This window comes from Alosa pseudoharengus, unplaced genomic scaffold (genome assembly GCF_046254945.1).
Source record: "Alosa pseudoharengus isolate Yale_2024_CS ecotype anadromous, Long Island Sound unplaced genomic scaffold, YU_APseudo_1.1 YU_APseudo_1.1_scf_10, whole genome shotgun sequence".
NCBI lineage: Eukaryota > Metazoa > Chordata > Actinopteri > Clupeiformes > Clupeidae > Alosa > Alosa pseudoharengus.
Genome location: NW_027468565.1, coordinates 2,540,568 through 2,560,451, shown reverse-complemented (window position 1 = coordinate 2,560,451; position 19,884 = coordinate 2,540,568). Strand labels below are relative to the sequence as shown.

The 19,884-nt window shown below is 40.5% G+C and overlaps 1 protein-coding gene and 1 long non-coding RNA gene across 2 annotated transcripts; one reads left to right on the top strand and one right to left on the bottom strand.

The window, feature by feature from the left end:
* Positions 1-8,573: 8,573 nt before the first annotated feature.
* Positions 8,574-11,353, bottom strand: ppib (peptidylprolyl isomerase B (cyclophilin B)). The gene is made up of 5 exons (XM_076302740.1): positions 10,995-11,353; positions 10,229-10,342; positions 10,016-10,109; positions 9,278-9,462; positions 8,574-9,141 (listed from the first exon to the last, which is right to left on the bottom strand). Exons 1-5 carry the CDS (start codon positions 11,127-11,129, stop codon positions 9,019-9,021), a joined length of 651 nt encoding a protein of 216 aa, XP_076158855.1. The 5' UTR covers positions 11,130-11,353; the 3' UTR covers positions 8,574-9,018.
* A 1,720-nt stretch (positions 11,354-13,073) lies between these two features.
* Positions 13,074-19,313, top strand: LOC143142070 (uncharacterized). The gene is made up of 4 exons (XR_012990881.1): positions 13,074-13,277; positions 13,601-13,656; positions 17,025-17,174; positions 17,360-19,313. It is a non-coding gene; the product is annotated as an uncharacterized LOC143142070 (long non-coding RNA).
* Positions 19,314-19,884: the final 571 nt, after the last annotated feature.

Genomic DNA, 19,884 nt, shown 5'->3' with positions numbered 1-19,884 from the left:
ATTGTGTGCATGTGTGCATGTACATGTTTATGTTATGTGTGTGTGTGTGTGTGTGTGTGTGTGTGTGTGTGTGTGTGCGCGTGCTTGTGTGTGTGCCTGTGTATGTGCCTGTGCATGCAAGCGTACATATGTCTACTGTGTGAGTATGTGTCATACGTATGATTACTGTGAATGTATGTGTGTGTGTGTATCTGTTTGTGCACATGTGTGCACATGAAATGGGTTAACATGACCCCTGGAGGCAAACATACGGAAAAAAAATGGTCATCCTAGTCCCTACAGTTCTCAAGATATTCACAGAGAACTGTGTCTGCCCTACTCTCCTTTCGGGGGGTCCAGTCCAGCGGGGGGGCTACAGATCAAAACGAAAAACGACGGTTCCATGCTATCCATGTGGGGTTACATGCCCACCAAGTTTTGTGTACCCCGGTCTTTCAGTGTCCCGGGAATCCTTGTTGGTGTACGTCACTAAATGTACACATACATTATTTTATTGTAAGGCCCCCCATGAACGAAAGTACACAAAACTTGGCATGCATTCGGAGGGTGTCATAATGATCCTACACTTTTAATTTTGTGCAGTTTTGACCTTGTCAGCCAGATATATTGTGATGAAAACACCTAATTTTTTGCTTTTTCATTTTTAACTAGGTGGCGCTATAGATGAAATAAGTGGTAATGGGATGGGTTGACATGCCCCCTTAAGACCAACATACATAAAAAAGGTGGACCTCCTAGGCCCTACGGTTCTCGAGATATTCACAGAAAACTGTCTCCGGCCACCTACAGGCCAGTTGGTGTATAGTAACATAAATTAATTTATTGTGTGGCCCCCCATGAACGGAATTCCACAAAACTTGGCGTGCATACAGAGGGTGTCATAATGATCCTACACTTCCAATTTCGTGCAGTTTTGACTATGTTAGGTCACAGATACCTTCAATTACAACACCTCATTTTTACTTTTTTGTGTTTAACTAGGTGGCGCTATACATGAAATGAGTGGTTATGGAATGGGTTGACATGGCTCCTTGAGATTAACATACAAAAAAAATGGTCCTCCTAAACCCTACGGTTCTCGAGATATTCACAGAAAACTGTGTCTGCCCTACCCTCCTTTCAGGGGGTCCAGTCCAGCGGGGGGGCTACAGATCAAAACGAAAAAAACGATGGTTCCATGCTATCCATGTGGGGTTACATGCCCACCAAGTTTCGTGTACCCCGGTCTTTCAGTGTCCCGGGAATCATTGACGGAAATTTGGGCATGCGAAAAATTAAAAATAAAAATAAAATCTGACTAAACCTACCGGTCATAATAATCAATGGACCAATGGATCTTTGCACCTTGCTTTCAGATGATTCATATGATAAATAGGCATATCTTACATAGGCAGTGTTGCAGAACTCTTTGGATTTAGACTACATACAAGTTGGTTCAATATGACAAACAACTAATCTATATTATATTTTACCACGTCTGCTCGCGGACCACTTGGGATAGCTTGCGGACCACTTTGAGAAATACTGATTTAAGGCAACAGGCCCCAGAAACAGCCTATTCTGAAAGGGACTGAAACTGGCAAGAATGGAGCTGCTGATAATGTGTAATCTGAGGGGAATTGTTTGCAAACAGCTTCAGGGACATGTTTTGAGCAACTCATAGTTCTATTTTGACTTGTTGAAAAAGAAGTATAATATGAATACTCATACCACGTCCAGTATTACCAGTATTAATGTTGGAAGTTGGACAAAAAGGCTTGGTTACAAAAATGCTTAACATTACTTCACATTTCAATAGGTTGTAGTTTCAAAACTATTAGTGATACCAGATTTTTCTGAGAAACATTCTATGACCTAAGACCTATGAACTCTTGCTCAAAATGGGTGGTTTGATATGACCCTGATATCAACAAGGGCAAGGGAATGCATGTTTACAATGACAAAATAGCTTACTTTATTTCAACTTCCTTCATCTAAAATAGTTACTCAAAAATATGTACCCATGGTATAAATGTTGCTTTAATGGAAAATTGAATCATCTAACTCATAAATGTATGTTTTGTATGGTAAAAGCCTGTAAATACCACAGAAACTGCTTCATTTTACAATACAATTTAAGCTTCGATACTGAGTAAAATGTTGTGTTTTGCAGTTTTTCTTTTTTTTTTTGTAGCGGTGGTAGCATAGCGGTTAAGGAGCAGTGCTAGTATACAGTAGCCTGAAAAGTAGGGTTGGGCGAATGAAGCCCCATGAGGCTTTGGAAGGTTCTTCCTGATTGTATCGTAAGTGTTTCGAAGTGAAGCATCGAATACAAAACAGTGACATCTGGTGGTTAGCAGACATAACGGCGGCTCTCATTAGCGATTATACAATCACAGACGAAGCCACATGCCGACCAAATGGCCCTTCTCTGACACTGGTAAAAAAAAGCGGAGAGACAACATGTTCTGTTCCCTTGTGAGTAAAAACTATTAGGCCTACAGTCATTGGAATAAACATTATAGTTTTGATATGCTTCTAATAATTCGAATTGAAAATGTAATGTGCTTGGTTTTAAATAATGCTATGTTTCCGTGAAAACCTTAAAATGGCCTGCCATGTTCATAATTGCCATGAGTTAGCATTACTTGATATTGCATGCTTCTCTATAGTGGTTGTGTTTAAGACTTCATTTGATGTTTTGCAAAAACTAATGGCAAAATAACGTATACTAATTGCTGCAGATGACCACAGCAGTGTCAGATAACAGAAAACATATAAAGGGCATTGTGAAAACATGGGGCATTGTGTACAGTGGGGATTGTGAAGTGCTTGTGTAGGGCTACAATTTTAGAAGGGTGCTTGTGCAACAAAACATATACATAAGGTTTATCGAACCCCTAACGCTTTAGGGGTTTGATACAAGCACCGGTGCCCCTGTGTCAAATGTCCCATTTAAACTTTTCAGTGACGTCCGAAGCTTCATACGTCATCAGTCACGTGACCTTACAACTTTGATACGCGCTCCGATACATTGTGCCGAAGCAGATTGCTTCGCGGAAGTGATACGAGCTTCGGTGCCTCGGTGTCAGACTTCCCATCCCTACTGAAAAGTTGTAGATTCAATACCCAGTTCCATCATTGTGCCCTTGAGCTAGGCACTTAACCCCAAGTTGCTCCGTTCCTTATAATGTAATTGACATGTGTGTCTCTTTCAGTGGCGTAACAAACCAATGGTGGGCCCAGGTGCGAGAGCACTGTGCGGGGCCATCCCGATATACTTAGGCCCAGGATGATTTAGCTCTGATACATGCAATACACATTATGGGTGACTTTAATTGTTTATACAAAGGGCCTGAGGCACTGAAGTAGTTTAGTAGTTACATATTACAATTTCAAATAAAAAACACACGACTACATAGGATGCATTACATGTGAAAACATAAAAAATAATTTTATTAACAGCCTGCAGGCCATGGTAATCTAATATTACTGCATTACATCAACTCGCATGGAATTATGGGAACACTCAATGCGCTCAATGCTCTTCTTCAACCCTCTGCTGAAACTGCAAGCGTTGCTTGCTTATAAACTCGCACTGCGCAGAAACAAAACTTAATGTAGCTTATTTAACCGTGCAGAAACCAAATAAAATCATTCATATGCATACAATCCCCAATATGCGTGAATTAGGCCATTAGAAGAAGGCCATCTTACGAGCCTTTCGTTGTGCAAAATCGTTAACGATGTTCCCAATATTTAATGCTCTGGCTCTCGTATTTTCAATGGACAGGATAGCTACTGAGCCTCTCCTGCCCCATGCTGCTCCTTAGGTAGGTCTTAATAAGTTTGAGTTTGGAAAAAGATCGCTCAGCTGTTGCCACAGTCACAGGCAATGTGAGAAACAACATGAGAGCAGTATACACTTCCCCGAATGTGGATGTTACACTGTCATAATCTACCACCAGCATTTTGGCAAGTTGAAAAATAAATGACTTCTGTGAAATCTCTGCTTTAAAGCAAGACCTGAATGAGAGGAGTTGTGTTGGGAATGTCGGTGCAATGTCCCTGCTATAATGGTCTGACAAACGTCTTGCCTTTTCAAGCAGTTCATCATCACCTGCGAGTTGAAGGGTCATAGGACGTAAGACTATAACACATGACAAGTTTCCAGCATACTTGCAAATCTTTGGGAGAGCTGACTGATTGTGATGTCCAGAGTTGCATTAAATACCTGCACTTTGAAGTATCTCTCTGCATCGGTTAAGCGCTCATCTTCCGATAGTTCGTCAAAGTGACGCTTCACTCTCCGTGCTCTAACATTTTCAAATACTCCCCATTTATTTGCGAGCGTCTGCGCTGTAGCCTTGGGCTGGTCAAAGGCACGCCGGTAGTCAGAAAGGACCTGTATAGAATTTTCCAGCAATTGCATTGCGGGGGTAGCGACGGGCCCCAGGTCACAGGCCCTGGTGCGACTGCACTTGCTGCACCTACTATAGTTACGCCACTGGTCGCTTTGGATAAAAGCATCTGCTAAAATGTAAATGCTGTAGCTTTGATTAAATGTAGGCTAAGTGTCGGACACCCTTTTTTTACAGTATGGTTTCATGTCATGGTCATGTTTCATCTAACCTAATCACAAAACGTGATAATGTTGCAGAACATACATGGTAACGTTATGCTGATTGCATGGGAAAGGGAAAACCTAGGTAAAAAACAAACGACTTCATTTTACAGTGTGGTTTCTGCTACTTATTGAGTAAACTGTTAAAACATCAGCAAAAAGGTCCCAGTATTTAAGATGTTCCATGATGGAATCGCTCGATCCTGTGGATGTTAGGGAAATGGAATATACACATTAGGGGGATTCGACTTGATGTAGAACCGGAATTGTGCATGTGTCATGGTTGAAAACGGAAAATCAGAATCTCAGAAATAATCATGTTATGCAGTCAGCTTAATGTAATGGATGCCAGCTAGCTTAGCTGTGCTTGTGGAACGTTGGTAAACCTCACTCCCCGACGCCTCAAGAGTGCTGCTGGCATGCGAGCCAGTAGCCTGGGCTATTGGCTCAATTGTTAGCGCGCTCGCCTCCCGATCCGAGGTGCTGCTGTTTCGCGGGTTCGAGTCCGGGCGTGTGCAGGGCTGAATCGCGCAGGTTCAACTCAACGCAGGTTACATTAAAGGGAATAGGCATTTAAAAGAGAGACAGAGAGTGATATGACTCAGAAATGACATCGGGCGATGGCAGTGTGAGATGTTCAGAACGTAAGAGCTAAAACTTCTACAAACTCAATAACATCCACAGCGGAAAAAGAAGGTAAGAAAAATAGTCGGAAAACTTAGATGTGTAAGGCAAGCAAGCAAGTTTGGCGGTTGTTACTAAAAATGTGAACATGCACGTTGCACTGTTGTGCGGTGGACTTTCAGAATGAATGGAGTCGGAGCTATAAAATGAATTGCGATGTCTGTCTGAAAAAGACGCGCTCGTGCAGTCAAAATGAATGGGAGTCTTCAGAACAGGCTTGTCAGTCAACCTGACATATGTGTAAAGTAGCCTATAATGTGAATGACTTGTTATTTTATCAAGGATTTCTTTCTTTTTGCAAAAAATAAAGTACAATAGGCATTAATTAGGCCAGGAGCATGCTGAAATTATGTGGAAAATTGCGTTTTTTTATTACAATGATAAAATTGTAAAATGACGTGACCGAAGCTGAGGCAAGCCAGGCAATAGGCCTAGGCATATGGCCCGACGGTAATTGTAAAGCAATTTACAAAAGATTCACTGAACAAAAATGCTGATGTGGTACATGAAAATGTAGCTAAAAATGTGGAGAATGCAATGCAATCAAGCATTTTGGACGATATATTGTCACAAGCTGCATGGCAGAATAGGCAACAGGCCGATGTGCGTTTTATTTGGAGACTGTTTTGCGCGACAGAGACTGAGTTTGCTGCTGATATTCTGGGGATAGGCCTAGCCAATGTAGGCTACGACTTCAGCCTTTTAATATATTTGCTGCATTAGATCAGTCTTTCTAGAACAGGCAAGGGCTTTCTAGCCTCACGTCAGCAGCGCTGCATCACCCATAGGCTATAGCCTACATTAAAACAACCAACGGATGGTGGGCGGGTGCCGTTTTGAAAATTGGTCAACTAACTTTGGTGCTGATGGATGGCTGATGGATGATAAGTTTTGCTATGCAGTTATGGTTGAAATAATAGCCCATCAGCGCATCTCTAGTGTGTGTGCCTCTCTCTCGCTCAGAGGGGAGGGAGAGGCTGAGGGTCGATCCAGCATGGATTCTAAACTCTGTGGTGGATAGGATCGATCTACAATTAGGTGTTAATAATATTACCACGCTAGGTCGAAGTACTCCCAAGTGCTATTGCGCCACACATTGTAGTTCTCCTGTTTATTCGCTTGGAAAATCGCCACGTTTCATGTTGTGTGACGTACACATTTTTATCAACTACTCGTGCAACTGTATTTAAGTAGGGAAAAAATGGAGGTGTTTGATTACTGCTATGTTCCTCTCTGTACGGCCACGGCAGAGCCCGCTAGCATAGCAACATGCTAACACATTCGCGCCGCGCGACAGAGCGTTTGAGTGCACCTACCGGCGCGGGAGAGGTATGACTCAACTCGTGAAAGTTAAGGTAAGAACATATATTAGGGGAGAGCCGGGACAGTTGAAACACTTTTAAATTAAACGTAATTTACAAAGCGATCGTACCACACTGAAAGCTAATATTTGGTCACTAGTAAGCTACATCTGTCCTCTGTCAAATACAAATGCATTTTCAGCTTTGAACAAAACCGTTCAGGAATTATTACAGCAAAAGTGGGACGTGCGTTTTGTTTCATTCGTCCCTCCTGGTCGGGACAGTTGAAACAACATAAGGGGACGAATGAAACATACAGTTTAAGCCATATAAACGTCCCACAACTTCAAAATGTTACTACATATCATGAATAGTACTCCCAAAAGGTGTTATTTTAGATAGATTGTTGCAGGGCTATACGTCTTCGTGCATGTCTGTTTACAATTCATTGCCATCATCGTGAAGCGTGTATGAAGCGGTTTTTGAAATATCATGTCCTGTGGATGATTCTGCCATGTTTATAGCTAGAATGGTAAGCTTTCCCATTTATATCATGTTTATATTGTTGAAAATGTCGTTTCACTAGGTTTTTACGTGGGTTAGGCCACTGCACATCCAAATAATAGGCTTAACGACCCATCGGCCGTCAGTCTCCATAGGATAACATGGGAAAACTCAACCCCCTAGCCTACCTGGTGGGCCCAAATGTATTTTCATCTTCCTAAAACTGTTTTTCCATGTCTCACCTCCATAGATGATTGTTTAAACACAGATATTTGTGCATTTAATTAAAATACATGGAGGTACAGCCTGTTCGGGACGATTGAAACACTTGTTTCAATCGTCCCGACACAGACATACACTATAGCTTGTTTTGCTTTCCATGTAAACAAGCATGCGATATGAAAGTCTGGGATTGTGGAGAACACTAAATGGTGTACTGAATAAGCATTAAGTCGAAACTTTAAATGAAAAACACTGATTAATAATCGAAAAAATTTAACCGCTAATGAAGTTTACTTTTGCGCATTAAAACTCGTTTATCGCCTGTAACTCCGTGATAAAATGACATAGCAGGAAGATATTTGGCTGATAGAAGGAGGTTAACATGCTCTATGTTTTGACCAAAGGACGTCTGTCTATCATCATTACACTCGGAGAAAACTGGATTGTTTCATTCGTCCCGTGTTTCAATCGTCCCGGCTCTCCCCTACTACTGATTTTGGGTGGCGTGTTCCTTTAAGACAGCTGCAGGCGGCTACATCAAGTCGAATCCCCCTATTATAAATGGGTAAGTCATTTATTGGACGGTTCCATCTTAATTTCTGGGTAACATAATTAAACATATTTAAACCTGGGCTGTTACCAAAGGACCCTTTTCACAGCAGCCATTTTTGACATGAAATATACAGCAGGCCCAGGTGTTGCTAATGAGATTAATTAAGGTTCTGATTCTGTTGCACTTAAACTGAACAGTCTCCATTAACGTATTTAGTAACACCTGTACTTACTACTAAATGTAAAAATGGCTGCTGTGAAAAAGGTCTATTCATGGGTTTCATCAGGTCCCTTTCCACAGGTGTATTAATCAAGCACCATGCAGGCTGCGTTCATAATCTAAGTGTTTGATTTTATACACCTGTGGAAAGGGACCTGATGAAACCCATAAATATTACGCTTGAATAACTACAAGTGTTACTGGAATTGAATGGTTACAGCAGGTGTTTCTAAGAATGATTTGCTTACTTTCGTACAAAGTACATTACCTGCAACCATTCACAACATGTTTCTTAATGGAGTTGATAACTAATAGTGGAAGTTTTTCTTAGTATTTGCACCGTAGTTTCTCTGAATCTACCAATGTGTTACCTGTTTCAAGTCCAATTCCCCAATAATGTTTCATAATTTATTGGTAATAAATTTATGTTCAAGTGCTCCTTTCATGTGGTACTTACCTTTATGTGTGTTAAATAGTGAATAAAGCGTTACCATCTTTTTTAATTTATTTTTTAAGGTGTCTTTCAGTTACAGGTTGAACAATAACTTCGTTCCTCTTAACATGAGCCTGTGACACATTTATTATCTTAATCACACAAACCATTCCTCAAAATATCCTTAAACAATTGGCATTCATTTTATGATGGTGGTATCAAAAACATGTATTAAGTAAAAACCTTTTGGACTTTGGACCAGGCTCAAATACAAACTAAACATTTCTTTTCAATGAATATGGCAAAAAAGGTCCATTCACAAACCATACAGTTGCAGAATGTGCTACTGGGTAAAGAAGTTGCCACTAGTCTGAAACTCCAGCATTTGGCCCACAAAAAGGACCATAAGACTTGTACATAACGCACATAAACACCAGTGGACCGCCCCCCTCCTCCCCCAGCCTCAGGGGGAGGGGGAAATAATCATTTTCCACTTTAATTACTCCTTTGCAATAGCAAAAGGTTTTTCTACATCCACCTTGCCACATTCATGAATAGCCACATCTTTGAGGGGCTTATCCCGACCATCTGTCTTGGTTCCTTCTATCTTCCGCACCACATCCTGTTAAAAAGTAAAATAAGGTTTTATACATTTAACATCATGAAAACTATTAAATGCTGTGGTGCAGGACCAAATGGATGTTCATCAAGCATTTAGGCTGACATATAGAAATATATGTGCATATACATTGACTCACCATGCCTTCAAGGATTTTGCCAAACACAACATGCTTCCCATCAAGCCATGGAGTCTGAACAGTTGTGATGAAGAACTGAGATCCATTGGTGTCCTTTCCAGCATTGGCCATGCTCAACCAACCAGGTCCATAATGCTTCAGCTTGAAGTTCTCATCTGGGAAGCGGTCCCCATAAATGCTTTTCCCTTCAAATACAAGGTTAATAAGGTTTTGTTAAATGTGTGACTCATTTCTAACAGCATCATATTATGAGCCATTTTATTACCATATCTCAGTTTACACATTTGAACAGGGTTCCCACAGGCAATGGAATTTCTGGAATATCATGGAATTTTGTAAAGTCTATTCCAGACCTGGAAAGTCAGGGAATTTCTATCATTTTTGGGGCAAAGTCATGGAATATCAGCGAATTTTGTTAAAAATGTTAACAAAATTCAGTTTTTAAAATGTCAGTATAAAATGTACTTATACATTAATATATTCATTCAAATAGGTCTACGCAGAATTTGAATATATCTGGTTATTAGCTTTAATGCTTGCTTGAGTAGCCCAAATTCATTTATTTAATGCCCATTTATTCATTCAAGAAATAAAAGATTCTTGAATGCTACCCGGCTGCTCTGAAATCATTGGTCGGTATATTGTACAATTAAGTCATGGAAAGGAATGGGAAGGGAATGACCTACGGAAATAAATTAAGTAAAAAAAAATAGTAAATCTTAAGATAAACTATCTTACCCCCTGTGCCATCTCCTCTGGTAAAGTCTCCACCCTGAATCATGAAGTCTTTGATCACCCTATGAAATTTGCTCCCTTTGTAGCCAAATCCTTTCTGTTTGGAAAACAATTTGTATTTCATTCAGTGGGCCTTCTGTTTGTCGTTTTTCCAACATGTCAATTTCTCTGTAAGGCAGAACATTTTGTTTCCACTTATGGTTACCGTTTACTTACCTCCCCAGTTGCCAGTGTGATGAAGTTCTCCACTGTTTTTGGCACGGTTTTCCCAAATAATCCGATTACAATTCTTCCAACATCCTCATCGCCGATTCTCATGTCAAAATACACCTGGAAGCAGATACACCACACTTCAACTGTCGGAGTTTAAGCATGCAGACACCACTGATGCTGCTCCATAGGCCGCAAGTGAGACGTGGCTCATTTCGTTGCGACATTACATTGCGATTTACGACAGTCGTCGCGGTCTCCTATTAAAATTACCTTTGTGTTGCATGGATGTATGCTGAAGCTAAAGCATATCATACACCTTAATACCAAACGATAAATCGGTTTCAACACAAACATATTGATCACAGAAAATACAGCACGCTTGAGTCCAAATTCTGCAACGTTAGTCCAAGCTGCAGCTTTGGCTAACGTTACCCATAAAGTTAGAGGCCGCAGATATGTCGTTAACCGGCAGATAACTTAACTTTTAACGTTTGTCGACGTTGCATTTTCAACTTGCAAGCTATGTTAGGCCTACAAGCTACTACAAATTCCGTCATTTTAGAAACTAAGTTACAGTAGTCCCTCGACAGACCTTGGAATAAAGCACACCTATACACTCCAGCTAGTTAACGTTTAGTCCATGGACATTCACATTAACGTTACCTAAATAGTTACGATTGATGAGGGCATTTTATACGAATTAGTTAGACACAATCATCCAACGGTAAATATTACAGTAAGTCGCTGACCAAATAACGTTAGCTGCTACCTTGGCGGTGACTTTGGGGCCTTTTTTCTTTTCATCCGCATCTGAACCCCCTGGGAAGAGAAGAAATACCACCGACCCAACTATGATAGTAACTGCAAGTAAAAACTTCATCCTCCTCTCACAAATTCGAACCATGAAAAAGATGGTATAAAATAGTCGTGATATATTTGTAGCTGCCTTGAGTAGGAGGGGGAACCGGAGAAAATGAAGGCTGGAGAAGAAAATCTTCACTAGGATAGGACCAGCTGTGAAACAGTGTTCACATCTAGCCAATAAGAGTATGAAACGCGTAAGAATGTGTTGATTTCACGTTTACGCAACAAGATCCAATCAGGGTGGAGCGAGACAACACTTCGGCAAAAGGAAAGCTCGAGAGACTCAAACAAAGACGACCACTTCCGCGTTCTCTCTTTGTAAGGGGAGGAGTTTTTCCCGGGGGCGATATTTTTTTCCCAGGATGGTAGGGGAAGACTGTCTGTGATTGGCCAATACCGCCCTACTCTGTCTGTGATTGGCTGGGTTATGCATGAGAATACGCCCTACTCTGTCGGTGATTGGCTGGAGTTATGCATGATTGACAGTTGCTGCCTCTGGTTAAATCTGACGAGAACGTTAAAAAAACAAAAGACAAAACTGATGGGCTTCTATCGCTAGCATCAGCCATGGGTAATTATAAAATATCCCACCTAAATGTCTGACAATGACATGTTTTAAGCCTGCAGCAAACAAACAGTCCTAAACTCCTGTTAATTATGTCAGTTCAATTTTATATTACCCTGATAACCTACAAGTTGATATGCTAGTTGTCAGTTTGGTTCTGGCTCACAAGGATGCACTAGCTAGTAGCAGCTAGCTAGCGCTACCTATCAGTTTATAAAAATAAGTTGGGGGGAAACCCCCCAAACCCCCTTAAATACCGTAACACTTATTCATCATGTTGACAACATAGTCTGTAAACAAGCTATTTTAGAGTCTTTGGTTGACAACTTCAACCCTAACCTTAATCAATGCAATCCTTGTTAGCTAGAGGTTGCTATGCTAGTTGTCAGTTAGATTCTGGCTCACGAAGTTTAGATAGCAGCACCATGGCAGCCATAGATATATATAGAACACCTATCAGTAGGGAATTTAAAATAAGTTGGGGGGAAACCCCCAAACCCCCCTATTGCTAATACAAACAACCTATTTCACAGTCTTTGGTTGACAACTTCAACTATCAGTTGCATTAAAATTGTTCAACGTCCACGACCAGAATGATGATTTGATTACTACCCATCTCCATAGAAACGGACAAGGTAGTAGCCGGCCAATCACAGGGCAGGTAGGACGGGACTCTTCCCCTACCATCCTGGAAAAAAAATATCGCTTTGGCAAAAGGAAAGCTCGAGAGACTCAAACCAGAGCCCTTCTAAGGAGAGCCTCCCCACTCTCTATTAATCCCATACAAACCGAATTTGGCTGCAGTTCACCAGAGTTCACCTAGATGGCGATCGCGGGCGAGTCCAAAATACATGGGGTCCTATGGAGCTACATGGCTACATTTGTTGTTTTCACCTATTTAACAACTGAAACCCTCAGATTTGATTTGATTTTTCGCAAAATGGATATGGATTTTCAATCAAAAGTGAAATAATCCGGGAGTCATGTCCTTTCGTTTTCTTACAGGTTGGGTCGTTGTTGCCCATAACACGCTAGCATTGATGCTATGCTATGCTCTGATCATGCTAATGAATGATGTCATTGGCATGTTTGAAAGGCTTTTTAGAACAATTAAGTGACTTTAAAAAATATAATACTCAACCAAGTGTATTGTCTTTGCCTCCCCTTTCGAATACAATATTCAAATTACTTGAAAAAAAATTATATCCCGAGAAAAGTGGATTTTGAGGGGTACAGCTCCATAGACCTCCATTCATTCTGGACTCGCCCGTGAGCGCCCCTAGATGCAGTACCACACCGGAAGAGTTCCGAGAGTGAAGGTTCTCTCCTTATTAGACATTCTCTGCTCAAACAAAGACGACCACTTCCGCGTTCTCTCTTTGTAAGGGGAGGAGTTTTTCCCGGTTGTGGCTAGTGTCAGTACACGATCCGTACCGCCTGCCAGATCCGTTCTGCGCATGCGCATAATTACGTAGAAGAAGACGTAACGATTCCTCTGTAATATCTGTACCACGCATGTCTTGAAACAGTTGACGGCCAAGAAGCGGCACATTTGACGAGACCAACTTCGCAGAAAAATATATTTTGTCTACGCACGACGAATTATGTCCACAGATTGTGCAGGTAAGAGTACAGCGTTCAGATGTTCAATGTATCTTTGTCTTTAAAAATGTTGCTATTGTTGGTTAAACGTAATGTCACTATATCTTGCATATGGCAATTGTTAACAGTGAACGTTAGCTATCGTTAGCCGTTTGGGTAATCATTAACTTAACAGTAACGGTAATTTAAATAGGGACCGCATTGAGCATTAGCTAGTATTTATTCATGCCAACACCGCAACCTAACTTATCCAACACTTAAGTGTTGGATAAGTTAGGTTGCTGTGTTTCATCTGAAGGTTTATGGGCTAAGGTTAAGGTAAATAATATGCATTTATTTATCAGGTTGATGCCACTAAAGGCCACGATTAACTTCACCAAAGGACATGGAAATATGTGCGGTAAGTAGCCTACTTTTTTTTACTGGTTAACGTTAGTTAAGAGACCTGTTATTCAGCACATGTTCCAGACAAGGTCGTAGTCTGAATTTTTAAAATACCGAGGTCAGGGGCGTCGCTAGAAATTTTGGGCACCCCAAAATGCTAGGGGCTTCTGAGCCCTCCGATCATTTTGCCAACAATGACACAGAAGGATAGATTTGTTAATTTTACATGTTTTTTCTTTTTTTTTTTTACTTGAACCAACACACTTTTCCACAATATTCTATTTATTTTAGATGCACTTTTATATCTCGAGCCTTTTCCCAAATTGGCTTTGGATATTTACAGTGCATAAGGAAAGTGTTCACAGCGCTTCACTTTTTCCACATTGTAAGTTTCAGACTCATCTTAAAATTAATTCAATTCTCTCATCTCAATCTACACACAATACTCCAACACTCCACAGAAAGTGTTTTGTAAATTTATAAATAATAAAAGACTGAAATATTTAATTTACAACCAAATGTTTTAGAGCCCGCGTTGAGAGATGTATTCAGGGCAGGGCTGTACCTACACATATTTGTTGCACATGCTACAAAAATCATTCTTTGCGATGGATGATTTAGTAGCCTGTCAACATTACACCGGTCCGATACAGTTTTGCCTATGGGTATACCATGAGACTGAGACGCTTTTTGTTTGTTCGAAGTGCGTGTTTAGGGTGTGAGAGGGGAGTGATGTGCTGTGATTCCAGCTTGGTAGTTGTAGTCTATGCGATTAAAAAGCATGTGTGTGTGAAGTATCCAAACAATGATAACACTTTCATTATGGCTGCTTTAGCCACAGACATTCAGCTACTGTACCGTGGGTCCCTTTTAGAAGTGTCCACTTCATTTGCGCTTTCCGTGATTCACGCAGCTGCGTGAAATGTATTACTACTGATATGCAAAACTATTAACTTTTCGCCAAGAGGTGGCAGTTTAAGTCCGCTTGATACTGTAAGCCATTGGTTCCCAAAGAAGATTTTATTTGGGTCGCCAGCATAGCCTAGTTACAATTTATGTTGTGTAATAGGCCTAGCATAGGGCCTACCTTATATAGCTTATAGTTTGTTAAGTCACGGTTTTGTCATAACTCCCTCTATGCACTTTTGCATTTAGATAGCTCTGAAGTCAGTAAATGTATGCCAAAGTAAAACTGTGGTGTATGTCAGCATAATGAAATGTATGTAATGCAAAAAGGTGTGTCAGTGGGGAGCGCAGCCGCAAGTGTGATGTCGAGCAAGCAAGCCAGCAAGAGGTCTTTCGCGGACTGGGAGGTCCAGGTTTTATCCGGCTCCTAATTACGCCACCAATTAGCCACGTCATCAGAACCCTAGAGCTCCCCATGCAACCAATGAAAGTAGTACAACATATTGAACAGGTCGGCCTCTTTTTAAACTGAACTACATTTCCCTTGTGCAATAAGTGCATGCCTGCTGGCAACATGGGAGATAAACAGAATAACAAGCTATAAGGTGTCCCAATATACGGAATGAATTAACTTGGGAGAGAATTCCACTCCGGGAGGTCTTTGTCTCCGTCTCCTCCATTATTTCTGCATATCTGGACACCTCAGCGGATATTACTCCTTACATAAATCCTCATGTCAAATCCAAGTTTTAATACTGTCCTGTAGTAAGAATAAACATCACAATGGTCATAATGTGGCATACCACAGCAAGGAAAATGGGTAAACATGTGTTGTATAAAATTATCCTATGGGTTGTAGACATCATTGAGAGAGAGTTTGAAACTGTAAAGCATGTATTCATATAACCTTAATCATAATCAAGTAATACACTGAAGTTATTCCTAACCATAATACTCTTATAACATTTTAAATAACAAGTTTAACTAATACTATTAACATACTGAAGCTATTCTACCAGAATTCCCCCTATGTGCGCTCTGTATCCCTATGTCTCTGTTTGCTGCCCTGTGTCTCATTTTGTTGCACTGTGTCTCATGCTGCCTTAGCCTAGGCCTTTTGAAGAAACCAAAGTCGGCCTTGAAGCTGCAAGATAACGCGTACACAGGGCGAGATCTACTCATAACAACCAGTAGGAGAGTGCAGGGGGGCGAACGATATTTAACCCATGCACAATGTATGAGCTGTGATCACTCTATACTGTACACCCCTGAACTTTCCATAAACTTAAGGTGAAAAGTTCGTTCGGGGTAGTGTTGTGTCAGTATTTTGAAGGGGTATAAGTAAGAGAGTTCTACCTTTGTTCGGGAGTGCAATCGTGCGATCCACTCAGGCTTTGCGCTATGTAGTCATTAAAGGAATTTTTGCACGGAACTCTGCCGGACTTTTGCGCCTTCTTTCTAATCTAAACCGCAGTAGGCTCATGTTAATCTAATGGGCTTTGAGACATCTTTTTTGTCTTGTGACAAAGTCTCCTGGTTCAATTGTTTCCAGTTTCATTTATTGTTTATAATGCTAAAGAGGAAAAATAAAACATATGGTTTGCAGGGACCACAAACAAGTTATGTCATGAATATCTAACATATTAAAGACTGTTACAAAAAAAATCTCAAAACAATTCAACTGATTCTAAAAATAAGGTATGACCACTAGAAGCAATAGAGGGTCTCCGCGGATCCTTAAAAAGTATTAAAACGTCTTAAATAAAATATACATTTTTTAAGGTCTTAAAATGTATTAAATTTAGCTAATTTTCTCATCTGGGTGGAATGTAAGAAATATGTCTGGAGAGACTATTTTCCATGCTAACGTTATTTCACCAGTGCACATCCCTGTCTAACAAGACAGTGCCAGGAGTGATTTCAGTGAAGCAGAGAAAAGCTGTGAGTTGATAAAATAGGCTGTATGTGCTCTGAGCAAAAGCTCACTTGTAGTCGGCAAACCAGTTTCCTGTTCTTTGACATGGCTGTCAACAAGCACCTGAAAATGAGTGCTTTAGTTCTACTAAAACGTAAAAATTAGAATGTACCGCCTAGAACAAGGTAGCGATGGAGTTTCTCAGACATTCGTCGTGACAGATTTACGGAGTGTCGTAAATCATATACTCTGAGGCTGTAGGGGGAGCTCTGTAGAGAAACCTGCCAGCAAAAAGTGAGAAAACAGAAAAGAAATGGCCAAAACTGCATAGTTTCTCTTTAATCACAGATGCATCAGAGTATTTATTGGATTATGACCTAACGATTCTTAGCGTTTGCCCTTTTGTTTTTCTAATCAGTATTACAGTGTATGAATGATGATGATGATGATGATGATGATGATGATTATGATGATGATACTCTGTTTTAATGCTGTAGTAATATTATTCTAATAAATTATTTTGTCTGTCCTATTTCTCTCTCTCACACACTCTCATTTAACAGTTCACACCACCAGAAGGTGCAGTGCAACCAAGTCCACCAAGACCCCCCAGTACACGTAAATCCCCCAAGCCCCCCCAGGACACATAAATCACTCAACAACATAGAATGACAAAATGCCACCCCAAATTGTCAGATGGCACAGTTCATGTTGTAAGTTCACCGTATGTTTTTTATGTATAATGTAACCCCTTAGCTGAAAAAGTTGGAAAGTCCTTATAGGGTGACTTATTTCTCCTATTTTAGTCAGTGTCAAACCACTGCATAAAAACTTATAATACATTGGTGTAAATAAAGTGCATTAAAAATGGTCAACTCCAGGTGATTCTCTTTCACAGAAAAGCCCAAGGACTCGGAACATGAAGCCAAAGAAGTAGATGATGACTCGGCCCAGTGACACCAAATGGAAAAGCCCATCGCAGTAGTCAACCCTACTGGAGATGAATGCATCAATAAGTTATCTAAATCATGTTTTGACATTAGACATCTAAGTTTGGCCATGTTTTTGAGGCTTATGACTCTGCCACTGCACATGGTTTGTAGAGAGAGGCATGCACACTCTATTCTGTGAGATGAAAATGTTTGCATGGCTCTGATTGGAAATTGCCAGAAGGGATAGGTCAAGCAGGAGCAGTGTGAAAGGCGTCCTAATTGCTTGAGTGGGAGGGGAAACGTCTAATGGCCACCTTACACCAAACAAGTTTGACAAGATTTGGGAAAGATTCTTAAAAGATTGTAGTATTTTAACTAATGCCCCCATTCAAGCTTTACTCAAAAGACTCCAATCTTTGAAGAATCTTTCCCAAATCTTGTCAAAGTTGTTTGGTGTAAGGAGGCCATTAGTCTAATAGCCTTGCACCAAACCACCAAAGTACTCATGACTGTCAGGTAGGGGTGTGACGGTATTTTAACACTATTTCAAAAATGTCCAGTGATGACGTATTACAGCAAAAACCTTTTATAGACTATTTCTTTGTACAGTGTACTCATGCAATGGGCAGCAATCGTGAGCTGTTTGCTTAATGTTATAGTTGTGAAAACATTAGAAAATGTTATGGGCTTGAAATTGCATACAATACCTGATGTATTTTTTCATGTTACATGAATTAAAATTAAGTGTTATTTATATAAGATCGTACTTATGTAGTTAAAAAAAAATATTGAACGGTGAATAGTCTCTTGTAGCCTATTAGTGTGTTAAGTCAGAAGTTGCAGAGCATCTTCAAAAGGATGAACACTCATATGCTCTATGGCCTTGAAGGATTTGTTATTTATGCATGCAATAAAATGATATTGATAAACGGTCATTGAGTCCATGTTCTTGTCTCAACACAGCAAGTTAGTTTACTTGTTGCCCTCCCCCCCCTCTCTCCTCCTATAGGGCTCATTCTCTCAATGCATTTATTCATGGTTGTAATAGCATACATCTAAATGTAGGTGACCATACTCATCTTTGCAATTCTGTCTTTGATTCAGTCGAGTTATTTACACAGGCAAATACGTAGGCTAGCAAGTTCACAGTAAAGGAATGACTGATTTGATCATTCCATGTGTGAATTTTAATGTGTGCTCTCGTTTTGATGCAGTGTTGCCTCCTGAAACGCTTACGCAGGTGTCGTGCGTGCATGCATGCAAACGTTATGGGCCACTAAATGAAAGTATCCAGTTCCCAGATCAGTTCCTATTTCATTATTAAAGTATAACAATGTTATATGTGAAAACAAAGACTTAACAGTTAGCGTGAGGAGATGGCATGTAGGCTAATGAGAGCTGTCAATTGTGTAACCTAGCTTAAGTGTAAACTAGAAAGCTGTTTCGTACATCTCATCCAGGGTTTTGGTCTGTAGAAGTTACAAATATTTTTTTACGTTCTTCACGTTTTCATGCCGTTGATTCATCGTTGAATTTCGGTCGTCTGACAAACCGTTTCCCTAATAGTTGCTAACCTGTTAGTTGGTTGGCAATGCGGAAATTGCATTGCAACCAGCTAAGATGCTAACTTAGTTAGCAGCTAGGAAACGCAACCCTGACCAATCAACGTTGATTCGACCTTCTTTGCTATGTGGGTAGCCTCCATACATTTCCGTTGGTTCCTTAAAACATGTACATTTAACTATTAGAACTTTATTACTGCTACAAACAATGTTAACTTGACTTATTATACATTCTCGTTCTCTGGATAGGTAATACTGACAATCGCGCAAGCGTAGAACCGATCATGTAGTGTCGTAAACCATCGTAAAAGACGTTGAACTTCTGCGCATGCGCGAGATTATGCACATGCGCAGAACGGATCTGGCAGGCGGTACGGATCGTGTACTGACAGCTAGATGGGATACAGCTAAGAACGGAAGTTACGTAACAGACAGTGAAATATCGCAAAATCTCGACGACGATACCAGAGCCCGTTTACGGACGATATTGTTACTATAATGATGGCAGCTTTCTTGTCGTACAGGACTTTCTTGTCGTACAGGAGTTTTGAGAAGTACCTCAGTGATTATGAGGAAGAAACCATGACTAAGTTTACAGTCTTAACTAAAGACCGCAGTTTTGGTCAGGACGGTGAGTTCAGCTAAAAAAATGTCTATTTAAATCGATAGTCTAGCTGTTAGCTTAGCATTGTATGCGCGAGTTTGTTTGTGTGTGTGTGTGCGCGCGTCTCCCCTCTCCCTCCTGTGTCATATAATGTGTCATATAAAGGCCAATGTTATAATGTAAGCAACTTAAAAACTTAAAATTCAGATTGACAGAATCTCCTGTTTTCCCGGGGAGTGCGCGAGTGTGTTTGTGTTTTTTTAGAAGTGGGGTTTGTTGGTTTGTAGTGGACACCTTCTGCTAACCAGTGCCTAAGGCTGCAGAT